Raw genomic sequence first — 26,883 nt, forward strand, 5'->3', positions numbered from 1 at the left:
ATCATCGAATTTGGATCTACCCTACGACCTAAACTAATCACAACTTCCACTTAGCAATGTATACATATGCCAAATATAGTAAAAGTTTTACTTGTTAATCACAATTATTTGTAAACAATAATTTTAAAAAATCAAAATTAGCATTTTCATTAATTATTTTAAAGAAAAATTATAATTCTGAGTAATGCAAAGTACTTGAAATAGGACCCACCCCATTAAGTCATCAACTAGTCATCAAGTACCACATATAAATACATTATTTTGCATTAGATACGATTTGAGTGCCAGCATTTATGTACTTATGTGTGCATGTTATATACCATTTTAAATTCACATATACATATATATATAAGTATATTAAATGTATATATAACTCTATATATATATATATATATGTATATATATGTAAATGTTAGATATGTATATACACATGTATGTGTATGGCTACTAGCATTGTTAATTTAGGCAGCCAACAAAATCAATCAGTAGCCCTTAAACAACAAATTTTCTATAGCATATTTCCATCAAAATTTTTATATATATAATTTCCGTTTCACATAAATAAATTTTTTTGCGCATGAAAAAACAACAAACAAACATTTTTGCTTTAATTTAAAATACTTACCGCGCTCCGTGCACAAATGTAAGTGTGTGTGTGCATAAACTTTTATGTTATTTCTAAATTTTTTCAAGAATTTTTTGCATTTTTTTTTAAATTTTTTTAAAATTTTATTCAAGAATTTTTTGCAATTTTCGGGAACTTTTTTTGCAAATTGTTTTAAAAAACTTTTCGTTATTTCTTTTTCTCAATTTTTTAAATATTTTTTTTTTTTAAATAAATTTTCGCAATTCTTTTAGCAACTTTTTTCATAAGTTTGTTGCGATTTTTTGCATAATCTTTTCATAAATATTTTTCGCTAAAATTTTTTTTCATAATTTTATTCAATAAATGCACTAAAAGGACACTAACACATGCAAAGGCTGTGGCAGCGCACACAAAGCAGCAGCGGGAATTAACGTGCAGCGAAATAATTGAAACACGCAGATACGCATTTGTCAGATACAGAAAAATCGTGCATAGATTGTTGTTGTTATTGTTTTTGCATTAGTTTTGGCTTATTTATTTTCTACAACTAACATTTTTGCATATTTTAAAATTGCTCGGGCGCATCAACAAAAAAAGCCTGACGAATGCAGCTACAAATAAAAAGCGCAAATTTGTATTATAAAAAAGTGGCAGCGTCGATATATTTTTCAAGCGAAATAGCAAATACATTTTTATTTAATTTTTTTTGTATATTTTTTTATTATTATATATTATTATTTTATAAACCAAGCTGCGATTTATTAAAATCAAGTGAATAGCAAATGAAACGAAAATGTAAAAAATAAAATTAAATGTGAAGAGAAAAAATTGTAGAGAAAGGGAGAGAGAGAGAGAAAAAATATAAATGAGTACATAACGGAAAAATTATTATAAAAGCATTCAACTAAATACAAAGCGTACAACAAACACATGTACATACATGCATACAAACAAACATATGAAATATATATATTTGTGTGTGTGTATGTGCATGTGCATGTGCGTAAAAAATAAATGCATAAACAAATATATATGTGTAACTAAAATAAGCGCACGAGATCGATTTAAAGCAAGAAAAAGCGCGCAACAAATCAAGCTTGAATAAAATAAAGCAAAATTAAAATAAATTAAACTAAATAAATTTTTTTCTAAAATGAAATAAATAAATAAAACAATTGCAAGCAATATATATAATAGTTATGATACAAGCAGCCTTTTGTTGTTGTTGGACTGTGCAGATTTGGTTTATGCTTACAGCTTGAATATGTTTTCTATTATTTGCTGCATTTTTGGAGCTTTAACTTGACGTCATTTTTGTTGTATTTTTATTTTCTATTGTTTATTATTAATTTCGTATATTTGTTAAAATTTCTATTGCCTGTTGTTGTTTTTGTATTTCTTTACAAATTTCTATTGCATGCTGTTGTTGATTTAACTGATTTGTTGTTGTATTTTTTGAGGTTTGTACTTTCAGCACTCCAGCCCAAACGCCTACGTGCAGTACGCGCGCGCTACGCTTAAATAACGGCAATAAGAATTAGCACTAGCATATACTCAAGCTACACAAACTACAAGCGAAGCGTTCAATTGGCAGCCGCCGCGTTAGAAACACAAGAAGAAGCAGTTGCAGTTGCAGAAGCCGTGCAGTTGAAGCGTTTACGCACAAGCGTCAGGATAATGTCCTGTTGTTGCAGTTGTTGTTGTGCATTTTTATCCTCATTAATGTTGTATGCAAGGTGCGTATTGTTGTTGCATTTATTTGTGTGTGTGTGTATATTTTTTACATTTGTTACGTTTTCAAGCCAAGCATGACATAGAAAAGAAGAACTAGATTAGTTAAAAATTGCGTTAAAAGCGTTAAAATTTCAATATAAAAATATGCAGCAAATAAAAATAAACAAATAATATTAATAGCATGTGAGTGTATGTGTTGTGATAATACGTGCGCTTTAGTGGCAGCGCCTAATGATCATAATTTTAGGCGCAGACTTATGAATATCAATATTTTTACACAAATATTATTGTGTGTATTTCATAAAGTATTGCCTACTTTTGGGCGTTCAAACATATAGGTGTGTGTGTGTGTGTGCAGTTGGAAAAGCGTTGACTACTTTTGCCAGTTTATAATTTGTCATTTTGAAACATTTATTGCCTACTTTTAGGCGCTAAACATGTGTAAGATTTTTGAACAAATCATCATTTTACTTTTAGGAGAAAGTAATTTTAGTTATTCAAAAATGCATTGCCTACTATAGGCATTTCAAATTTCAAATGGGTGAGCGAAATTAAATTAACAAAACTTTTAGGAAAAAATTATATCTATACTTCCACACTTTATTTTTTACTATAAACCATTCAAAATGCAGGTGGGTAGAGTTAAATGTCGTTGTTTACTTTGCGGAGTACATAATTTCTCATAATTAAAAAAACTATTGCCTGCTTTTAGGCATTTTCCTTTGATTTTAATGACAGTTAAAAACATCGATTGTCTACTTTTAGGCTATTAATAATTTCTCATTATAAAAAGTAAATATGGGTGATTCAATAGCGGGTCTACAACTCATTAACTATTTTTCATATTCTTATTTGGAAAATAGTCACTTTTGAACGGTTGTCATACCACTAATTTTATGAAAGTTTAAAATATAGATAATGCATTACTTGCTCTTAGGGTTCAATCACTAAATAAGTAGATATACCTAATGAGTGAAAAAGAATGGAAAACTCTGAAATTGTTGCATTTTTTCCAAAACGCTTTCGTTTGTTATAGAAGAAAAGTTGAAAATAATAAAAAAAAAAAGTCAAAAAAAATGCAATTAAAAATCCCATCTTTGCCCATACTTTACTAAAGATTGGTCTTCTAGAAAGTTTGTTTGAAATATTTCTAAAAGATTTGCTTGAGCAATAGACATTTGAGTAATGGAGCTATCGTTAACATCCTCGACAAGGTCTTTATTTTTGTGTAATACAAAAAACCAAATCACATCGGGAGGCATCGTTTCGAAATAATTTGGGTTTTCTATAAAATCAGTTTATAATTTTCTGTTGTTTTTAAGGAAAATGGAATGAAAAATATTTTATAAAATCATTTCTTGTCTTTAGTATTCTAGGCAACTGTCTTCCAGAAAGCTTATTTGGAATATCTCTGACTTCGATAAAGAGGTTTACTGCAGCATTAGCTAATAAGGCTTAAAAGGAAGTGTCTGCTCGTGTTTTTCTAAACCATAGGCGTATATCAACATGACGTCAGATTTTTTTGAAAAGCATAAGCAAACGAAAACAAAGGTAGGTTCGGAGAGATTTTTTTTCATATGAGTTTAGTTTTCGTTTAAATAAAAGATGTTCTTAACCAATTTTTTACATGCATTTTTAGTGTTCCTTCTCAAAAATATTTTATTCGTTGTTTTGAAATAGTATTCAATGAACGAAAGAATAAGATAATGCTTGCCAAGAGTAAAATTGAAATTTTAGTTGTGTTGGTTTGAAAATTTTTGCAAAAAGTGCATGATTACTTCTTTTTTAATCAGAGAAATCAGTACTACCAGCTTTCAAAAGTTGCAACAGCTGAAGGAGAAAGAGGTCAGCTCTTCCGTTACTGAAGACAAAATCATGAATATTTCAATTTGTATACGTTTTTTAAATATATGTAGGGGAGACACACACCTAAGAGGCTAGTGATAGTGCATGGTTACTGTCCCGACCAGCTACATTTGTACTGCTTCAGAACTTCTCTTTAAGTGCAAAGTAAGGAAGGCGTGTTACGACATACCTTTTCAGGTTTAAGACTTTATAACGATTAAAAAACTAAGAACACGAAATGAGAACTGAGCTATATTTTTAATAGCTGAAATATTTTATTCAACAAAAATGTTGTAGAGGAAAGCGTTCTACGTTAAGAACGTAATTATCAAATATTTCATAATATTTGAAAAGCATTTATATAGTCAGTAGATATTTAAACAAAAATATATAAAATAAAACTTGAACACCAATGGTGGGAAAAAATTAGCATCATCAAATATATAATCGGTCTTTTAATAAGATAAAAGATAAACTTAACAATTGGTGCTTGAAAGAGAAACGAATAGTATTCTCTTTACAAAAAACAAGTAACTTAACAAAAATGTTTCAAAAAAATATTCAATTGCGATAAAATACATATATGTATATATGATTTCCTTTTACAGCGTATAATTGAAATCATTACTCACCAGGTTGTCAAAGCGCAAGGCATCCTCATCGCTTAGGCCCATGCTGCGTGTCAATTGCAAATATGTCGAAGTGATCGGTTTCAAACGCTCCAAATCCAATGGCGGCAAGCGCGAAGTATAACGCGAAGTTGACGAAGACCCTGGGCGATTATCAGCACCGCCTGACGGCTTGTATTTGGACGAAGAAGCTTTCACTTCGGTTGTGGCGGACTTAAGTGCCGACGACAGATTGCTTTTGACCGCTGTGGGTGTGGAGGTGACAAGCTCTGACAGCGCTGACGACGCCAATGTTAGTGGTGTTGTTGGTATGACGATGTGCGGCATAGTTGGCAACGGCTTTGTGTGTGACATTGATGTACCATTCGAGCGTGTAGACCTGAAAGTAGAAGTTGTTGATAGATTAATTGCACTGAGCTGTGTGGGAGGAGGGGATAGTGGTGGCTGTGGCGCCATTGTCTCGGTAACCATTTCCAACTCAGCAGCAGTGGACGAAGCTACCGCAGCAGCAACAGCACTGACAAATGTGGTCTCATGAGCTTGCGACTCGGTTGGGTTGGTGCGCAGTCTTAAGGTTTTCGCACTTTCTGGTGAGCTTTTGAATTTTTTTATTAAAGGTTCTTGAGTATCAATGGGTTTGGTGTGAATGGAGGGCCTTTCTGGCATTGCTGAGCATTCTTGTTGAACAGCGGGCTGCTTTACATTGCCAGCAGCTTGGATAATACCTGCACCACGCGATACACCTGAGTTGGAATCACGCTGATGGGTTAACAACTCAGCAGCGCTGGTAAACTCAGCGGGCATCGGTGGGAGTGGCAATGGAAAGCCGCCGGCATAAAAACGACGCATCATTTCATAATAGCGAAAGAAGCTCTCATGTGTCTTTAAGAAATTCATATCAAAACAAAGGGGATGATAGCCGAGGTAAGGAGGCGGCGCATGCGTAACCGGTTCGCGCACCACCAATGGTAACGGTGACGGCGATGCCGATGTTGACGAGACGGTTGCCGAAACAGAAACTGAAATCGGCACAGGAGGCGGAGTCAAAGGACGCTGCAATTGTGGATTAATGCGTATTTTCGGTTGCCCGACAAGCCCTGTCGTTGTCGGCTTAGAAGTAGGTGCCGTTCTTTCGGATACCAAATCGATGGTAATAATGGGTGCTGCTGCTGTATCTGTTGAGCTAGATCTGGGTAGCGAGGCTGGCGCTGCCAGAGGCTGTCGTGACGGTGCTGTAAGCAAAGCACGTGCAATTGATTGCGATGCTGGAAAAAATTTAGTATTATCAGACGCTTCCTCAAGCTGTGAGTAGCGTCGCTTCAGTGGCACCACTGGGCGTGCAGTGGTTATGCTACTGGCTGCTCCTTTTGTTAGCGTTTTCGTTGGTCCTGCTTCCACTGAGCTTTCAGTATGCGATGAGTAATTGAGACCTTCAACCTCCGATGAGCTTTCATTGCCACAATCTTCCGGTGGATTGATGGATGTGGCCGGCGAAGTGGCGCGCAAATTCTTCTTACATTCTGGACAAATAGACAGAAAACGTGTGACAGCTTCACGCGGTAGAAAAGCATATGTTTCGGTAATCTAGAAAGAGTTTGTGAACAATTTATAGCAATTTAAAATATATGTTAAAATATATTGATGAACTGGTTACTATTGTTTTGATTTTACACTCACTATGCGATAAGTGCGCTTTTGTCCGGCATGCATGCCACTACGTCCACCCAATTCCATATGTACATTATAGATAATGTCAAAGAATTCTTCCACCACGGCCACCTTGCGATAGGTGCGTTTGCCAAAGTCCTTTGGAAGAAAATATTAAGATTTGTATTTCGAAAATTACAATATAATTATACCTTTGTGGTTGAAGCTACAAATAGGTCCACTTGGCTGGGATTATCGGAGAGAACAGCGTTAGGAGGGAGTGGTTCGAGCTGCCGATGACCACCAGCAGCTTCTTTGAACTCAGTTGGACGTTTTGTGGTGAAAGCTGTTTAGGGATTCGTAATATAATTAACTGTGTTAGTGTTTTACTTGCTATTCTTCAGTAAATAATTGTACTTATTTAAAAGCTTTCAGTTTAGCTTTCACAAAAGCTTTCACTGACGCTCTTTTCCAAATCGTGAACTTTTGTGACTTAAGTAAATTACATACCTTTGGTTTTCACCCAAAACCGAAATTTCGAACTATCCGGCCGACTATGTTCCTTGCCCTCTAACGCTTTCAAAATGCGAGTTTTCTTACGTAATGTTATGGTTTTAGTCTTAGCTTGATCGCCGTAATTCTTCAATGCCCAGGGTTGAAAAAGCTGTAAAAGCACAAAAGCTCGTCAGCATTACTAAATTATCTTCTTCTTCATACTCCCTAACTATTTTCCTTCCGAAATTTACCTCATAAATATGCTGGCGTTCAGCTTGACGCCGCTGCTGTGCACCCAGACTCATTTCAGCTGGTACGTACGGCGCCTTTGGAACATCGCGCGCCACTTGCTCATGCTTATGATTATCAGCAACAATTGGCATATCAACATCATCGACATCAGCCTCGTAAGCAGCATCAGAGGCAGAAGCCGAGGCCGAAGCCGAAGCAACACCTTGAGTTTCTTCTTCGACCGCAAAATGTGGCACTGTTGCTTCGACGAGTTGTCGTTGTTCTAGCAACTGCTGCCGCTGCTGCCTCTCATGTTGGATGTCTAGCAAATGTTGTTGTTGCTGTTGTTCGGTCAACTGTTGCCGCTCGTCAAGTGGCGGGTCCTCCGGCCTTTCATATCTACGAGCGTTTTCTTCCCCGGCATCGACGGGAGATTGCTCTCGCGATGAATCCATCTCTTATTATTATTATTTTTAATTTTAACGATTTTTAATCAATTTTTAGTATTTTTCGATTCCCGTGTTATTGTTCTTTTACATTTACTTAGAGTTTTATGAACAAAAATTGCTTTATACAAAAGGTTTTAGTCATTGAATTTTATTGATCGAGATCTGTTTCGCAAACATTTTTTATTCCCGAAGTCTTTATTATCTGGAAATACATAAAAATATTATTAAATATTTATAATTATATTAATATATAATAAAATATATTATTTTAAATTTGTGAATTAAAATATTTTTTGTTGTAGCGATTATCTAAGCCTTGTTTGGTGTCAAGATGAAAGTTAATTAATTGTTAAGGAGGTTGTTAGATGAGGTAGTTTCATAGGTCATCTTCATCTATATTTATGTGTAGAAATTTTGACGAAAGGTGACTCGATACATTTTTCACTATGAAGTCCAGAACGGTAGATCCAAGGCCCGTGGAGGTCATTTTTGGACTAGTTAGCATATATATGTAGACTATTTATTAAATCTGCTTAACTCTAGGACCTAATTTGCTATATTTTAATTTGACCTAGCCTAATCCATAAGTTTTGCAATCTTCCTGACTGGAGTATTTTTAAACTATTTTATATCGGACACACATTTATTTGAACTCAGTTGCTTAGTAACCTTCTTGTGAATATTGGACTGCAAATTCAGAAGGAATGAAATACCGGCAGAATAGGAGTTATCATAACAATGACTGTTGGAGAACATACCAAGGTGTAGAAGAAAAAGAGACTATATATCATCTCCTATTCTAGACTTTATATCGGAAAAGAAACACAACTATCGGTCAAAGGTTTATTAGCGATGTCTCCCAACTAACCCATAAAAAACTTTTCCTATTGATGAACATCAACAGAAGCACAAGATGATTTAAAGCGGATATAATAGTGTGAGGGAATTTAACTTTCCATGCTTTCACAATGGACTTTCTAAAGGCCTAGGTGTGTCATGAGGCAGCCACCCTACCTTTCTATATAATCAGTTATTTAGGAGCTCAAGACGGTTAACTTAATTAACCCAAGTGAAATGTGAAAGCTCATTATACAATATATGAGATTCTTTTGTTATTGACAGTACAACTTATAAGGGTTGGTATCTTTTTTGTATAAATATAATTTTAGAACAATATTACAGTACTATGTTTGCCCATAACCCTTTATCATCGTATAACCTGAAGTACTACGTACAACTCATATAAATTACTGTCGATTTCAACAGCATTCACCAATTCCAACGCAAACCTCTTCTAACGTATGAAACGAATAAAGGATAGATTTGTCTGCTCAGGTTTTTATCTGTCTGTTCAGTGAGAGTTTATATAGATTTTTTTCCTAAGGCCAAAGTAAGGGTGCCAATTCAAGTTTGAATGAAATATATAACTGTTACTTGAAATAAGAAATTATACAACTGTTTTCAAAAATAATTATCTAAATGATGACAAAAACATATTTTCGAATATTAAAATTAAATATCTGCCAACCAAATATGCGCTAACTAACAGGAAGCTTACATTTATTGATTTTATAAATATTGGTGAAGTCCAGAAGGAGACATTTCTTTATCACTTATAGGTTTTCAACGATTGATAGCAGCAGATGTATCTATCCTAAGCTAAAGCTTTTCCGAAGATCAGAACAAGGCCTAAAGAAATTTAGGCAAACGAGAGTTTCACTTGAATTCCAAAATCGTATATATAAATCTGTGGGCTGTGAAATGCGGAGCACAAGAAGTATCGATGAAGTCCAGACGGATAAAATGCTCTAGTATTGATGGATTACTAATGATTAACGGCATCAGTTGTATCACCGAACTCATGCACTGTTTATTTGACAAATGCACATGACTGATTGGGATTTTAGCAAACAAGAGATTAACTTGAATGAAATACATACACATAAATCTGGTGGTAATGAAATGAAGCACTAACAGGTATCGATGAAGTTCAACGGAAAAAAAATATTTTGTTGATGAGCCCCAGTTGTATCTGAGCTGTTGCATTAAATATATGAAATATCTACAAAGTTGATTGGATCAGAGGCTGAAGCTCTTTCAAGAGATGCCTAACGGTGGTTTAGTCCACATTATGGGTTCATTTCGAACTCAAAAATTATTCTGGTTTTAATTATAACTCTCTACAATGAATCCTCAATGATGAAAGAATATTCCACGAATAACTCAGAAACATGAATGAAGAGATGTTGAAAGCCGAGAACAGCCCCAAAGAAGCTTTTCAGAATCACCGATTTGGGAGAGTGACCAATTTTTTTAGGAAAAACTTTAGCATTTGACAGGATATATTTATAAAATTAGGGATTATTTTGCAAAGCAGCGCTACATTCTTCGAAAATTTTTCAGATCGAATCAATATAGTATAGAGCTAACATACAAACTGACCGATCAAAACCAAGCATTTGTATGGCATCCATTCAACCGAAGTTAACGGTTCTCATTCCTTTTATATTGAAAGTGCCTCAATTCATAACTTTTCAAGACAGACTAGTAAAATACAGTTAAAAAAAAAACCAGTAAACAAATATTTAGCGGTCCCACAAGTTTTTCTAAAACACTTTAAGTTTACATTGATCTATTGGATTTCTGATATTAAGATAACGAACATTTTATTATACAAACTTACACATCTCCTCACGATAAGTTACCAAAATTGAGGTGTTAATGTATTTAGCACAGTTCAAGCAGCAGTTCAATGAGTAAGAATCCAGAAATAATGTATACTCAAAATTTTAAATTTTTTTCTAAACAAATCAAGCGACACAATTGAAATATTTTTCTTAAAAACACTTCCCCGCACAAATTAACAAACTCAATAGATAATTATATACGTATTTATGTATTTATGCCACAAATCAAAAGTCAAAAATCAATCGATTTTTCAATACAAAACTCAACAATAACACCAATCGAAATTTTTAACAAAAGTAAACTTAATAAAAAACGATAACGTCAACGAACACGACGCGAGCGAAAGCGAACGCTTTAAAAGATCAACAAAGACTGATCGGAATGTGAGTTTTCCTCAAGAAAATCACGCTGCTGTCAAAGGCCGGACCGAAGAAGCTGTGCTGAGTTGGACAACGCAAATGCACCAACAAAGGTGGTAGTGGACTGACCAAAGAAAGGGGTGAAGAAAGATGCGCGAGACAACTGAAATAAACAGGTTTATGGCACAGAAGATGCAGCACTGAAGATCACAGGAAGCAGGGGCAGTCTGGTATTTAAGTGTGTATGTGTGTCGAGCGCAAAATGTGCACAAAAGCAGAAGAAGGAGCAGCTAAACACAGACAAAGTGAAGACAGACGGAAAAAATGAACTTTCAACCTCAAAGCATAGTGGTTTCTGGTGCCGTGAGGAAGAGTACTCTGTGAATTTAGATGGGTTGCAAGCAGCGGAGTGGTTGTGTGGTGTTTAGACGGGGAGATGGTTTCACTGACGCGTCGTTGAACTTGAATTGCCTAAGAAAAAATAATATTAAATAATAAAGGTACAAAAATAAAAATGCAAGTACTTATGATAGCTGTAAATAGGAAAAATTTCTTTGAACTTAGGCACATACATACAAATATACAAAATGAGTAAGAAGAGTATGTTAGTCAATATGACTACCTCAACAAATATGTAAGGCAATGTATACTTTCTCGCACTCATACTATTTTGAGCATTTTTCTCTATAACTGTTTTTTTTTCTTTTTCCAATTTGTTTTTTTTTTTTTTTGCAAGTACCCTTTTAACTCTTTCTTTCTTAGGAAAAAGTTTTCCCATAGAACACAGTCTCATTAACTACTTTCACATTACAAATTTGTTTATATGTATACATTTGTAAGTCTCATATTTATTTATATTTTTTTTTCTTTTGTCTCATAAACCTCACTCTCCACACCCAGAACGCACCCCATTTTCGTAGCAAATACACACAAACATTAGTTTGCCGCTTTGGCTGTTCGCTCTCTCAAAAAATATACAAAAATGCAAGCAACAACTGGCAGACTTCGCATAACAACTCGCAATTCTTTGTTTGTCTCTTTAGACAACAAACTGTTGCATATTGTTTGTAACGCCTGTATGTATGCTAATATTTCTTAGTCGTTTGTATTGCTTTGGCTTGCTATATGTGTTGGAGTCACGTGCTACTTACCAACACTACTTTATATAACCATGGAATTGGTAGTAGTGAATGTATGGTAAGTTAACGTATTGAAATCCAGCTGGCTGGCTGGTGGAGTGAATGTGCCCAGAGTAAAAAAAAAATTGCGCTGATGAAGCGAAAAGAATAAGCTCAGGCAGTAATGTGTTCCTTAATCGAAGTTGTTAGCTTGGAACAGATTACTTTGGCTTTAAGTTAGATTTTAATGCGAAATAGAAACTTGAAATATGCATTAAAGGAAAATAGTATGCTGAAGTAAGTTCTAAGGAATCCTTTGATCCTAAAACGGATCTCCAGCAGGTTCAACAAAAAAAAAAAAAAAAAGATTTCTGGTGGTAAAGAATCCTTTTCTATTAAAAACCATTTTAAATACAAGGACGAAGCAATATTATTATAAGCTTATGTGAACGCAGTTATTCATCGAAAAACCAGACAAAGTTTTGATTTTTAATAAAATGACGTCTTCTCAAAAACAAGAGCTTTTTATACGCTTTAGAGAGAGACAAAATGAAAACATCATCAAAAAAATTGTATTTCTTCTATTATAACGTGACAAATACATTGCAAAAGGTTGTGTGTTCAAATGGATCCGTCTAATCGTTTCGGAGTAACCTTTCTTACTCTTACTTTGAAAACAGCATTTTGAGAAAATTTTGAGAGCCGATTACACTAAATGAAAAAAATCTTACGAACGCGTTCATATATACATATCTCCGAAACTATGTGCCGTGTGGGAAATTATTCTCAAATATAGTAAAATCGATTATTTGGAACTTACAAGTAGATATAACCTCTGAAATTACTATACTACTATATGTATTGGAACTTACAAATACATTTTTTTCTAATCGAAAGCCATTTCCTACTTCAAATTATTATTTTTTTTTACTTAATATGGGTCTCGTGATTTCTTTTTCGATATTACATAAAAGAACCAAAGTTAGTTGGAGTGCCTGAGAATATACATGTAATATATCGCCAGAAGTTGAACCTTGAAAACTTAAACAATTGTTTCTATATTCCCATTTTCCAACCACCTTTTAACCTATAAATGGCACAGGTGACCTGTTTGTGCCTTTTTCAACATGATACTCTAAGCAACCCCCAGAAGAAATTTCGGATAGATAGACAACTTAGACGGCTTAGAACGCCAGTCTCCAAAAAATAGATCATTATAGGTCGGTGAAGCGCTTTGAGCTAATGTCAGTTTCCGCTATGTTTCCTGGTTCGCTGAAGGTAAGACTGTCGAGGAATTTCATTGTCAGTTATGCAAAGAATGAAAAATATGGGAAAAAGTACCTAGATGTTCCCACATAGCTCTCCTCAATGGACTTGTGTCCGTGGAGATTTTTAGCCTCACCGCATGAATGACTATTGAACAATGCCCAGCGAAAATCTTAACTGTTCCAAGAATAAATTTACGTTCTACTTTATGTCATAAGATCTTACATTCGCACATGAGCGGTTCGTCAACTAACACCTGATAAGCGAGCTCAGCGCTAATATTGCCGCTTTGTTCTCGGAGTGACTACTCACTTCTCGGAAAGTGGCAGTTCGTAGCAGAACGTCTACTGCCACCTTAATAGCAGCCACTTCTGTGTGTGAACTATTGTAGTGATCTGCTAGCCTGATGTTAAGATTCATGAAAAGCTTTTTGCAAAAGACTACCCCTCCAACCTCCACTCCTACTTTCGACCCGTTCGTGAAAAAGTTCTATGCGCCTCTTTACCAGCGAAAATTCTCTTCCTTGCAATTTATTTAGCATAAGAAATGATAATTACGATCAAAAAGTTAATTTTAAATATATTTTTTTATACTTTCTAACTCTCAACAAAATTTTTCTGTCCATTTGCTTCACCAAACGGTAAACATACTCTTAGTATATACAAAAGCCTCAAAAATGCTCTCTTAGTGCGCTCTTAAATGTACTTTTTACAATTTACTATTTTCTTCCCTAACTCACAATATTAGAAAACGCTCTCTCTTAGCCAAATGCCACGCAGACGAAACTAGAAGGTGTGAGAGCACCTAACACACACAGACACGACACATACATACGCTAATATGCCAACAAAGCACAACAAAAAATTCTCAAAGATATGTGAGTGAGGCATTAGAATGGACGTCGGACCTTCTACCACCCAAAGCCTTTCAACTGTATAGACACATACATATGTAGCTGAATGTTGTTGTTGTCTTTTTTCAAGTGTACGATAAACAATATATCGTCTTGAATAGAAGTAGGTATACGTCTAATGTTGCTCTAAGATTTCGGTTAAACACAAGCATGTAGATAAGAGTGTCGAATTTTATATATGTGCGTGTGTGTTTACCATTGTACTATTATGTATATACATATGTACAAATGTATGTGCTAGGATGTGCAGCTAGGCGCTAATGGGGTGGCATTGCCTGCTCCTTTGTCATTTCTTAAGTTTTTGTTGTTTCATAATTATTTTGATTGGTCGTCGTCGGCCTACCTTATCGTCCTTGCAACGCATCCTGCCAAAATTTATTGCTGCTGTTCTGTTTTACTTGTGCTCATTGTTGTTGCTATTGTAACTAGTGTAGTGCATACAGTTTATTTTTCGGCATTCAAGCGCTTAAGGGTGGGCCAATGCTGACTGCTCATTTCTCGTTGCGCGTGTGTGTGTGTGTGTGCGACTCCTATCGTGTATAGAAATTTACCCTAATGGTCGACAGGATATGTCCGGTCCAAACTGGTTGCGCAACTTTGCTTGCTGCCGTGATCTGTTGCTGTTCATTTTGTCTGACTTCTTTCTACGCAGATTTCTGCAGCTTTTCTTCTCAAAATTTTGGTAGATTTATCCTTACCTTTTAATTGTTTTTTTCGCTTTGCTTTCAAAATGTCCGTTAACTGCAGTAACAATAACAACAATATAGAATATTGTTGAGTATTAGCATTTGCCGTTTGCTGACCTTATTTCGGCGCCAAACCATTGGTTGTCCGCCGTCCACCTTTGGCCGCCTTGCTGTCGTGTAGCGTCATTAAGCCTGCCGTTGTAACTTTTGTCCGCTTCGACGGTTAAATGTCAGTAAGTTTTAGTATGTTATTAATGTTATTACTTAAGTTATTACAATTTCCTGTGTGGACCGGTTTTATAGTTTTATTGTAACTTGTAGTCGCATAACTAGATCTATCACTAAGGACTTACATTCCTTCATATTAATTTCCTTTCTAAACTCAAATATATGACACAGTTTGCAAGCACTCGTTCTGATTTTTTGCTTCATATCAGTAATCGTTTTATCGATATTGATTTTAAAGAACTTAATCTAAAGACAAGTCGTAATTCTCCAAAGCCTCGTCATAGTTTTGGCTCATCTCAGTAAGTGCCTCTTCGATTTCCGCTTTGAAGATCTAACTCTAAAGCCAAATCGGGTCTTTTTACGGTCAGCTTGTTGAGTTTAGACTTCATGTCAGTGGGATCCTTGATATTAGCTTTAAGGGTCTAATTGAAAAAACATTTGGTAATTTTTCAAGGGCTTATTTCGGTTTTAGGCTTCGTCCCATTAATCGCCTTTTCCATATCCGATCTATATCCAAATACAAATCGAAATTCTCCAAAACTCTATAGATCATCTCAATAAACGCCACCTCGATATTCACTTTCCAAATACAAAATCAAATCTGAATTCTCCAAAGCCTAAGTGTTGGATTGTCGCTCATCGCAGTAATCGCTTCCTGAATATCCGAATGAAAATGAAAAAAATGGAAGTCCGAAGTCCTCATGTCAGAAAGCAGAAGTCTACTGTGCTATATACCGTTGCGGTGATGGCCTTAGCTGGATTATGGAAAGAGAGTAGACTAATAATACTGCCGCTCTACGTGCTTTACACTCACCACAATCCACTCAATATAATGGTTTTATATGCTTTGTCAGCACTATCAGACTGTTTTATCTTTCCAACAATGCAGCTTTGGGGCTATAAAATATTGACTTCAGAAATAAATGCAGGATAGCAGCCTGACAATATCATTTTAAACTTAAAGATTTTAAAAATTTCGCGGCCGGCCGCATGGCTAAAGTGATTTCTGATGCGCACTACCACTATGCAGGACTTCAACTGGAGATCAGTTCAGCTAGCATAAAACTTTTAAATTTTAAAGCGATCATCCGCCGATAGATCTTGACAGACCTCCGAACGTATTTCAGACTCTCATAAATTGCATAAGTCGTTCGAAATCGGTTTGAAACTTGTAGATCCCTCCATTTACTAGACTATACTGTATAACACAACTGAAATATGAAAAGGGATGAATAAAAGGTGTAAAGCGGTCAAGGGTATAATATTTTAACATTCAAATTGAAATGTAGTAAATACACAACGAAGTCTTAGCACGGAAGCAAAATAGCTACAAATGGCGAATATTCGAAGTGGACTATGAAGATAACAAAAGGTTTAGACCAGCACCGGTCGCTGAGGATGCTGATATGCAGTAACGAGATTATAAGAACTAAGGGTTCAATATTTTTGTGGTACAATTTGAAAGAATAACGACAGATCTCAGTTAGAAATTAGGAAAGGCTCTTAATCAAGAGGTTCTTCCACAAATAAATGAATCAGCCAGACCGTCGGACCACTAGTTTATTAGTTTATTTCTCTTTCGAGTGCTCGGTAATAGCGAAAAAGGTAGTAACTGCAAAGCCCATGAGTTAGCCAGAGATATATGCAGTGACGAGGTAAAAAAAAGTCAGTGTCCGATATTTTTGTTAGGTACAATAACTAAGGAACTTAGTTAGAAATATGGGGAGGGTCTTAATTCAGAATTTAATCAACATGTGAACAAATTAATCCAACCGTATGACTCGTTTGGGTAATCGCGGGTAATTGCAAAGCCAATAAGTTTACTAGAGAGGCAAAGGTGCTCACATAGGAATGGGAGCGGATGAAATCTCCATTGGAAGCTTGCATTTTATCGGCAGGTATTATATTCACCGAAGCAAGAGAATTAGCCATCTCAGCAGATTTGTGATAGGCTCAACACGAGTTGATGCGAGTTTTAGGTACCACAACGTACCGGCATTATAAGACGTGAGATCTCAGGTATGATCAGCTTCTTGGGTTAATCGTGACTTCACATTTTTTAAGTACGCGTTAAAGACGGACACCAGAAATGCGGTAACATATACTATTATTATTTTGCAGTTCTTTTTTGTTGAAAGCTAATTCTGGAAAATATTGCAAAAACAATGGAAATGAACGAGTTGGACCGTCATGTAAGCACGATTCTGATTGCCAATGAGCTAAATATGGAACAAAAAATTCTTAGGAATAATTTGAATAAGGCTGGGTACAAAAAGGAAAAAGCTCGCTATATGTTTCCCTTACAAGTTGACGCAACGAAAATCCTCATGAACCGAAGCTCCATGTGCGAATCGCTGCTGAATCACAACATTATCGATCAATTTCTGAAGCAAATGGTTAATGGCGATGAAAAGTGGTTTTCTCACTATAACGCCAAGAGAAAACGGCTGAAGTCAAATCGCGGTGAGCCGGCCCAAACGGTAGGCAAGTTCGGATGAGATGTCAAAAAAGTCTTTGATGAGATTGGCAGGGAATCATGTACTTTTTTCCAAAACTGAAGAGGCTTTCATGATAACTGCGATAAATTGGATTAGCACAGTCAGCTATATAAAATTTTGAATTTAATTCAACATCATTAGTCCTCATATATAATTTGAAACCAAATCAAAGCAGTCAAATGCATTTTTCAATTAAAAAATATTAGTTCACTGCATGACAGTTTCTTATAGTTTTAGTCATTCGAAAATTCAACGAATCCAATTTAAAAACTTCTTTCAAAACCTTAATCATCCCAGGTGAGTTCAAAGTTCACTCCTCACAGCTTCCCAACAATCATAAAAGTTCGTATCACTAAAAGCCAGTTCTGAATTCTGGAAAATTTTTTCAGAGTATAAAGAAGATTTTCTCACGCCACAGCATCACCAAACTGGATAGCCCATCCAATATTATTTTATATCCCTTTTCTTAGCTCGAAACCGTTGAAAAGGTTCACTTTAAAATACTGAACTTTCACATGAAATTTCAACGCGTGTTTTTAGTCTCAAAAGTAGCAGAAATCCCAGCACAATTCTAGTCGCTCTGCAATAAAAAGGGTTGCTTGGCCGGTTTGGCAAACTGGACAACGGGCAGCCATGGTAGCGGCTGAAGAACAGCATCAACAGCAAGAACAACAAACGCTTTGATGCTACTGTCTTATACTCAGGTCGCTGATGAACTTTGACACATCCGTGCGGCATCCTTCGGCGCCCAATCAACCCCTTCGTAGATGCTGCTGAGCTATTGCCGAAATATTGAAAACTTGTTCCTCAGCGCTGGCATATCTATACAGTTATCTGCTTGTAGCCGCTGGTCAATCGGTCAGCGCATCGGCATCACTGCCACATCTTAAAGTGTGGATAGCGGCTGAAGATGCGACTAAGCTTTGTTGGGGTAGTTCACAATTGTCTGGTGTGAGTTTGCTTACTTTGTTGTTTTTATATCGCTTAAAATATACTGACATCTTGTGAAGAGAAATGCATATGTCTATGTTAGTATGCAAATAAAAACATTTGCATTTTAGAGATTTTTTAATTTTTCTGAGATAGTCTCTTGTCCAGTCTGAGCGCAAAATGTTGGTGTTTGCTGCTATTCGATTTATCAGCATCTTCGTTCTTAACATAGAACATGTTTTTGGTGAACGAATAATTGTTGTTGTATAAATTTGGCAGTTACATTTATTTTAAATAAGTTGTTACTGGAATGGAAGCAGAGCTTTACTTTATTATATGGCTTATTGGTTGTGATTTGTAATGAAATGTGACAAGCTACAGAACTAAAAAATATCTATACTCTAGGCGATAGAGAATCCATAAATTACTTAAGAGTGCAAAACGGTAGATCGATTGTAAGCAAAATTCCTATTGGTATTCTATAGAAGACACTGTAGGAACATGATCGGAATACTAGCTGGTCACAGCCTGGTGGCGGCCTACACCCGCAGAATGGTGCCGACAGATCGAAAATATTTCAGAAAATATCTAGAGCAGGGCACCAGGGGAACAACGGATCATCTTTTGTGCACTTGCCTCGCATTGACAAGACTACTCTGCAAGTATATGGGGTTCCCACAGTATGATACACTGGAAAAGGTATCGGTATTGAGATCGCAGAGTCTGTTAAAATTCGGGTCAAGCGCAAGCATCCTAAAAGATGACTACTCCTCATGGACCTAGCAACTGATCTTCATCTGGTATCGCATTATGTGAGGTCAACGACACAGAACCTGGTATTTGTTACATTTAAACTTGTCTTAATTTGACGCTTAAGTCAATACTTCCCACAATGCTCTCTCTTTAATTATTCCGCCTCGAAAAAAAAAAGTGTGGGATYGACTTCATGGGGAAGGTGGTTAACTTGTATAATGAACAGCAGCAACAACCATATCTTTCTTCAATTCATTCAATGTATAAATTAAAAAATCATATTTAAATAAACTTTCAGTTTTGGAGAACTCCGGAGAGCAAAGACTTTAATAAATACATACATTTAGAGATCAATGTATAAGGATGTGTACCCAATAAAACAAGCTTCATTCTATCGACTTAGCCTTACAACGTCATAAAATACTCATGAAAAGTTGCTTTGCTAAGATATTTTCTCCAAAAATCGGTTATCGAATTGGGACGTTGTTTGAGGTTTAGAAATTATTCTGGAAAAATAACTTATTTTAACATTATGTTTAAAATTACCTTAAATATTTTACCAGGACTCGATTCATGATACAAACTTGCCCAATGAACAAAAAAATGCGTAGGCTGAAGTCAAAGTAGAAACAAAGGAGAACCCAGAAAGAAGCCGATTTGAGAGTTCAAAGTAGTTCAGGGCGATTTACTAAAGTTATCAATAAGATATTTCAAAATATCGTTGATATATAATATATATGGTATCCTATGGCTCCGAGGGCATAATAGACCATAGGTCGCGGTGCTATCCTTTTTTACTTATCTAAATGGCTCCGCAGGAGCAGTGGGATTCTTCCATTTATTTCAATATTGTTCAAGCCTCTTAAATATTTGACTATGCATTTTCTTAAACTTAGGTAGTTCGTTGTCCAAATTTCTTCTCCAGGTTAGAGAGCGCTCTAGAGCGGGTTTTCCCGTTGGCTGCCTTTGGATTACAGTCAATAAAATTGAGGTGATTGTGTATGGATATTGTCTCAGAACATGCTCGAGACAGCTCCATAAACTTACTGTCTAAGCAACAAAAGATTTCATATTGTTGAGTTTCAAGCTTGGAAGTTCTGCGTATAGGCGTAGTTGAAAAGTTTTTATTTTTTTGTGTTGATTTTATATCCAAAGCCTGTTTTCGCTGCAGTTTATTGCAGTTTTTTTTTTGTCATTTGAGCAGAGATGTGCGTTATTAAACATATATCATCTGTTTTTTTCCATTACTAGATCTGATACGAGGATGGAGTCATGTTCACGTAAGTAAGGAAAGTACTCTGATATCATTCACCTGGGAGTGGTCAGAAACGATTATTTTACATGTGGCTAAAATATCTAATGACTTCCGGTATTAGACCAAGTATCCTCTGTGTTGCCAAAAAACATCCGTGCTCAGGGTTGTGCGCTGGGTTTGGAACTCGGCACGTAAAAAACGTCCCCAATGTAAACTAATCGACATCTTCGGATGAGAGATCTCGTAAGCGGTTTCTACGCAAGTAAAGAAGAAGACATCCCATATAATGTGACAGAAGGTAGCCCTGGCAGACGCCTCCGTTTACCTTTATTTAATTACTGAGCTCTTTTTCGTTCAAAATGCGGCAGAACGCATCAGTGTGAAGCGTTCTTATTAAATCAATTAGTTTGGAGGGAACCGCTGTACAAAACAAAGCATTATAGATTGCATGATGATGAAATGTATCAAATGCATTTTAGAAGTCGGTAAAGATCAGATAGAAGGGGAGCGCCAAGACTAAAGACTTCAGCAATTATTGAATGGTTGTGATAAAAGACTTCCTCCGAACAAAGAAAGACTAACAAAACGCTGGAATCTGACTTTTGAGAAGTAAAAATATTTATAAATATGCCAATTTGCCATTTCTTTAAAAAAAAGTAAAAGGAAGAAATATATTTTCCAACAGGGTCAAGGCATTATAAATGATCTTAACAAGAAGTGCTCTTCTCTTCTTCTTCTTAACAAAGTGCTTTGAAATTTTGCAGTTAGCATAACGTCCGCAAAGAGATGACATAAAGAAAGCGTGGGTATTTAGGTGCTGGTGATATAATCCACTAAAGCTTTCAGGAGTATTAGAATATTATCCATATTATAGGATTATAGGACAGGATTATATATAAAAAATGAGCTCAGAAAAAACTTCACTCCAAATTCATCGAATGCCATCGGCATGCGTGTAAAATTGTCTCTTACTGACCACTACCGAGAACATTTTATACTTAACAAACTCTACTGCTATTTCTAAGCTTATCAGTCCTTTCGTCTGGATGACAAGTTAACGAAATATGTACATTTGATTGTCCCTTTCTGAGTTGACGAAGAGAATCAAGAAATAAAGTAATTATGGGTAAAAAGTTTGAATTGAGCATTAGGTACGAAGTGGGAGATATAAAAAACAATATGTATAGGCTCTGATTTTGGAGAATTTAAACTCAACAACACTCGATACGACTAAGTCGGTTAAGGTCCCGAATTGGTCAGAAAATAGTGTCATGAAAATCGCTGAAAATGATACTGGGAGGCAAAATTCTCAAACGTTAACTAATTTTGAGAAGTTTTACCATAAACATCTTGAAAACAACATTAGCTAATACCCTGCTTCATTGGTAAGTTCCCGGTATCATCGCCCTTCAAATTCCAGATTTATAAACGAAAGCAAAATCTCACTAGTCACCTCAAGTTATCACAATTCTATTAAACGCTTATGGTCAAACCATTGTCCATTGTTACCCTTTTATATTTTTATATCGACACACATTTCTGCGTACAAAGCGCTTTAATTGTCAAAGCATTAAGGCTGTCAAATGCAGCAGCACACCTACGATAGCTCAATTTTTTCGCTCCTCTACTCAGTATTTTTTATTCATACTCATATTCTTTCGTCGACCTCATTTGTTAGCGTCGATTTTTGTGTGTAATAATTGCAATTACTAACCCAATTAACAAATTATATTTATACAGCATACTTTTAGGGGCAAGTGCTCAGCTCATGCAGATGGCATAAATGCAATAATTCTATACAGCGCGCAAGAGCAAACAAAACAATGCACAATAGAAGTATGAGAAATTGCAGCAAAAAAAAAAGTATTAATAAATAAAATGCTGAATTTAAAATTGAAAAACCAAAAAAAAAAACTGCAACAAAAATAGGCGGCATTAATGCAAACAAACAGCAAAATACGGCGTGGAAAAAATATATATTTTAAATACCATTGCTGCATGGAAAAAAATACTTCTTTTAATACGCTTATGAATAAGGTAAAAAATTAAGCAGCAGTTTGAAGTGTGTAGCTTCTATTATATGTGAGATCAAGCAAAAGCATGAGTGGGCATTGAGGGCAGGCGTAGAGCGCATTACCAACACAGATATAAACATTAAACGGCTATATGCACATGTAAGTGTTCGGCGCGCTAGAGCGCATATGTACCGCGCCGCTGGATCACACAAGCACACACTCGAACCCATAGACAAAACACACTTACTGCCATGTAAGCGCACATATTCCGACAGCGCCTAGCGGCCATTGTTGGCACATTGCTGGACGTCGAACGGAGCGTCACAAGAACCGTGCCCGCTTCCAATTTGTCGAGCAAAAATGAACAAGCAAAAAATGAACGGTACCCAGTGCATTTGAGCGCGCACAGCAGCCAACAAGCGGTCACCATATACAAATACAGCACACTAGGCGCACACTTGTCAGCTGGCGCGGGGGCGCGGTCACTACGCCTGCCTGCCGGCCAGCGCCGCGTATGCGTGGCTACCGCGCGCGCTATTGCCACACTACTTTTACCACGCGCTTTTACAATTCGGGCATCTCTTTTTCCTTTTGCTCACTTTTTACCGCGCGCACCCACTGCCCGCGCCACGCCTCACCAAAATTAATATATAGGCGCGCTTGCACGCAGCGTGCTGTATTTTCACATTTTCCATTTTTCGCATCGTATTGGACGAATGTGATTTTTCGTTTCATTTTATTTTTTCACTCACTCACGCATGCAATAAAAATTACACGAAAAAACTGCAACGAAAAATACAGCAAAAAAAACGCGAAATAAAATGAACACAACAAAAATTGCGCAATTACAATAAAAAGAAGCAGCGCAGCGTAAAAAAAAAACCAAAAACACATAAGCCGAACGGTTGGCGCAGTGCGTGTGTGTGCGTATGTGCGGTAATAAGATAAAAAAGAGAAGGGCAGGACACAAAAATACACATGTGCGAAACGCACGAAAATACGCGTGCAACGCCGCGGTCATTGCAGTGAAAATATATTGAACAGCCAGCGGAACGCGTGCACTTGGGTAACTATGTGTGCCGCTTTCGGAGCATTGGCAACAGCAGCGCGCGCCACTATACGAAGCCTAGTAAATAATATAAAAAGAATGAGATATACTTTTAGGCGCGCAACGCTGAGGCTGAGTAAATGAGCTGCTGATTTTCGTTTGGATGCAAGCGCAGGCAAATAAATAAATAAATAAATAGGCGCGCTGGTGTACATTGCCGCGCACGGCTGATGTGTGGCAGATGCGCGGCGTCGTCACAGGCGGCATGGCTATGTGGAGCGCGCGAAGCAAATTAAGTGCGAGAAGATGAAACATGAAAAAATACAATGTGATCTATAGGCAGCAGACAGTAAGAGCACCGCCACGTAGACACCACTCCGTCGTGTTGTTGCTTATGTTGACTGGCAAGGCGTTCGCGTGGAGGTGCTTCACGGTTGTATATATTTACTGTATTTTTTGTGCTGCACGTTTCAGCAAGTAAGGAGTGCTAGCTACAAGAACAACACAAAGCGAAGGGTATATACAAAATAAAATAAAATTTATAGCGGATTGGCTGACGCGGTCGCGAAATGCGTGCGCTTATACCCGCATATGCGCGACAGCAACAGACGTGAGTTAAGCGGCGGCAGGCAGTGAGGGATCGCACCGCGTTCACTATTGCCGCCAAGCATTAGCATTATATTAAACACACATGTACAAATGCGCGCACTTTAAAGCTGCAAGTATAACCTATGTGTACGCGCGTGTGGCTGCTTGTACCTCGTGTGCGTCGTGCGGCGAAATCGCATGTGCGCGGTGTGAGCGCTTGTACATGTCCATGATGGATGATGATAATGTGACGCGTAACAGCCAAAACACACATAGAAACACTCGGGCGCACTTGCTTACCCCGATCGGTAACACATCGCAGCAGCGCAGCATGTATAAGACAGCAATCGGCACACGCGCACACACACACTCACACCCTACGCATTTTCATGCAACATTAACAATTATGTTCGTCTCACATTGTTTTAAATGTACACGCCTCAGTACTCTCGAGCTGCCACTCGAGCGTTACTTTGCCCCTTGCGCGCGCCTTCAGCGCCCCACCTGTCCCACCTACATGCCGACTCAGCTCATTGCGAGCTCATTAAAATGTGCCCAGCAATGCATTTGTATTCCGTCGCCTTGTCCATCTCTTTGTTCGTTTGCTCATGCACTTGTGAGTGTGTGCGCGCGCTTGCTGGTGTGTGGGTATGTCCGTTCACCGGCGATGGCACCCGCATCCGCTTGTCGTTTACGCTCCGTACTCGGCTTACACAACTTTTATGCATCGGAAATCGGAACTGATTAAAGTTGAAATTTAATGGATATTATAAAATCTGGGGGAAAATTCGGAAGAAACAAAACAGATATACTCATATATTATAGGCCTATTCCCGTATGTGTGTATGTAGTTGTCATCAACAATTTTATTAATTAACAGAAACTGGTAAATTGGAAAGTTTAAGATTCCAAAACTTTTAATTACTTCGGTTACAATAAAAAATTTGAAATTCCATTATTTATACTTATAGCACCGTTGAATTACCTCTAATATCTAACGTAAGTAGTCATCCTTATAGGTTTCTTCGATGCATGGTGTGCAGTCACCAAACTCTAACGATGTCTTCTTAAAAACGTAAATTTTCAAAGTTCATTGCCTTTTACGGGTCTGCTGCTCACAGATTTTACAAGAACAAAAGTCCGGTTTCTATCAGTAAAGTCAGCTTAGCTCCCCCCCTACTCCGTTTCCACGCTCTTTTAAAAACTTATTCTCAAAACCATTTTGCATATTATGAATAGACCCTATTCTGACCTGTATTAAGAGAGGAGCAAAAATTCGAAAAGACAATTTATGGTTACCATTGAAGTGCAACCAAGCGTTATTTTCCAACGAAAGTGAAGAAGTGCTCAAAATAAATTGCTGATCAGAAACTTTCGGGATATTTTCATATTTTCGACAGAGAAGGAGCTAGTAGAAATATATCAGATTTTTCACTGACTTTAGGGTTTTTCATATAATAGAAGCAATTTTTACTACTGACCTGTTAAGTAAGGTTAAAGGGTCGATCCTAACCAGGATCTCCGCTTGACAGCATAAACTTCTATAGAATATATCTCTACAAATCAATAAGACGCTTCGTCGATATCTAAACTTCGTAAAGATAGCTAATGTCAGTTTCAGCTATGCCTTCTAGTTCGCCGAAGGTAAGACTACCCAGACCCCAATCTTGCAAAGTCTTAGAACTTTAATTTTTCTCTCTTTCTACAAATTGCTATCGAAAAGATCTGCTCCGGTTTTAGGACATACTACTGTTACCAAATTGAAAGGTGAATTTTTAATGCTCGCGTGTTATTCGAATCGGTAATTTTTTTCTGTAAGCTGATGTACTATTAGTGACATCTATGCTAAATTTGACGAATGTAGGTAAAGAAGAAATAAATCAGATTTCGAGTATCTGAACCATAAGGAAAAATGAACGTTTGTCGTTCGGGCAATATCAGTTTACTCTTCAGTGTCCTAACAACTTCGAAGCGGATGAACGTCATACTCTTATAGTGATCAGAACTTTCTTTAAGGACTCTGTTAAGCGTTTACAAGGAAGGATCTTACTAAATGGGTAAACAGAGATTGCATTTAAAACAGATTCTTCCGGTTCATCAGTCGTTTCTTTTTCAAAGATAATATTGAATCTAACAAGGCTAAAGAAATATGGTAGTATATTTCATATATAGTAACTCTGAATCTAAACACTTAAAAAATTTAATTAAAAAAATTACCTTATAGAATTTGATTGTGATCATTTAGTTAGTATGACAGGTATCCTGTCTAGGTCAAGTTGTCCGAATGGATGAAAACGCGCCGGGGGTAGCAGAGGAAGAACCCGGCTACACTTGGAATCTCCAATTGGCGCCAAACAGCGACAAGAAGAAACGACCGGCGCACTGTTATAAACTCATTTATAACTGCGTAAGCGTTGTCTACGTCAATAAGGAAGAAGAAGATTGTCGATCTTAAGAACGTACTACATGCTGGGAGGATTCTTGAAGTCATTGTTCGATCCAAATGGAATTTCAATTAATTCTGAAGTGTATTATGATCAGCTGGACAAATGGGGTGATGAACTTAAGCAAAACTTGTAGTGTTCCACGAATAAAAGCTTTTGAAGCTTGAATGAGATGTGCTATCACCTGCACCATATTCTCAAGATTTAGCAACTTTGGACTATTACCTGTGCACGATCCAACAACGAGTAGAAATTATTAAAATTTAGTACCGAAATTCAGAGTCAGTGGCCTCAACTTTAAGAGCCGTTCTGTCGGATCAACATTTTAGCGCTTAGTGGGAAAATTATAATTCATAGGCACAGCACAAAATGTTCCCGTAACAGTGGGACAAAAAAGTATCCGTAGTGTCGAGATTATTGCTGCCGCTAGTGTATCAATTGAGGAAGACCCAAATCAGTCTCTCACACGTCGATCTCA

At 36.8% G+C, this 26,883-nt stretch overlaps 1 protein-coding gene across 1 annotated transcript; it reads right to left on the minus strand.

Moving 5' to 3' along the window:
• Positions 1-2,383: 2,383 nt before the first annotated feature.
• On the minus strand, positions 2,384-7,622 carry LOC108967790 (uncharacterized protein PB18E9.04c). The gene is made up of 7 exons (XM_018931417.1): positions 7,311-7,622; positions 7,188-7,220; positions 6,952-7,105; positions 6,654-6,787; positions 6,472-6,600; positions 4,798-6,378; positions 2,384-2,413 (listed from the first exon to the last, which is right to left on the minus strand). Exons 1-7 carry the CDS (start codon positions 7,620-7,622, stop codon positions 2,384-2,386), a joined length of 2,373 nt encoding a protein of 790 aa, XP_018786962.1.
• Positions 7,623-26,883: the final 19,261 nt, after the last annotated feature.

This window comes from Bactrocera latifrons, unplaced genomic scaffold (genome assembly GCF_001853355.1).
Source record: "Bactrocera latifrons isolate USDA-ARS-PBARC rearing strain unplaced genomic scaffold, ASM185335v1 scaffold_2, whole genome shotgun sequence".
Taxonomy (NCBI): Eukaryota; Metazoa; Arthropoda; class Insecta; order Diptera; family Tephritidae; genus Bactrocera; species Bactrocera latifrons.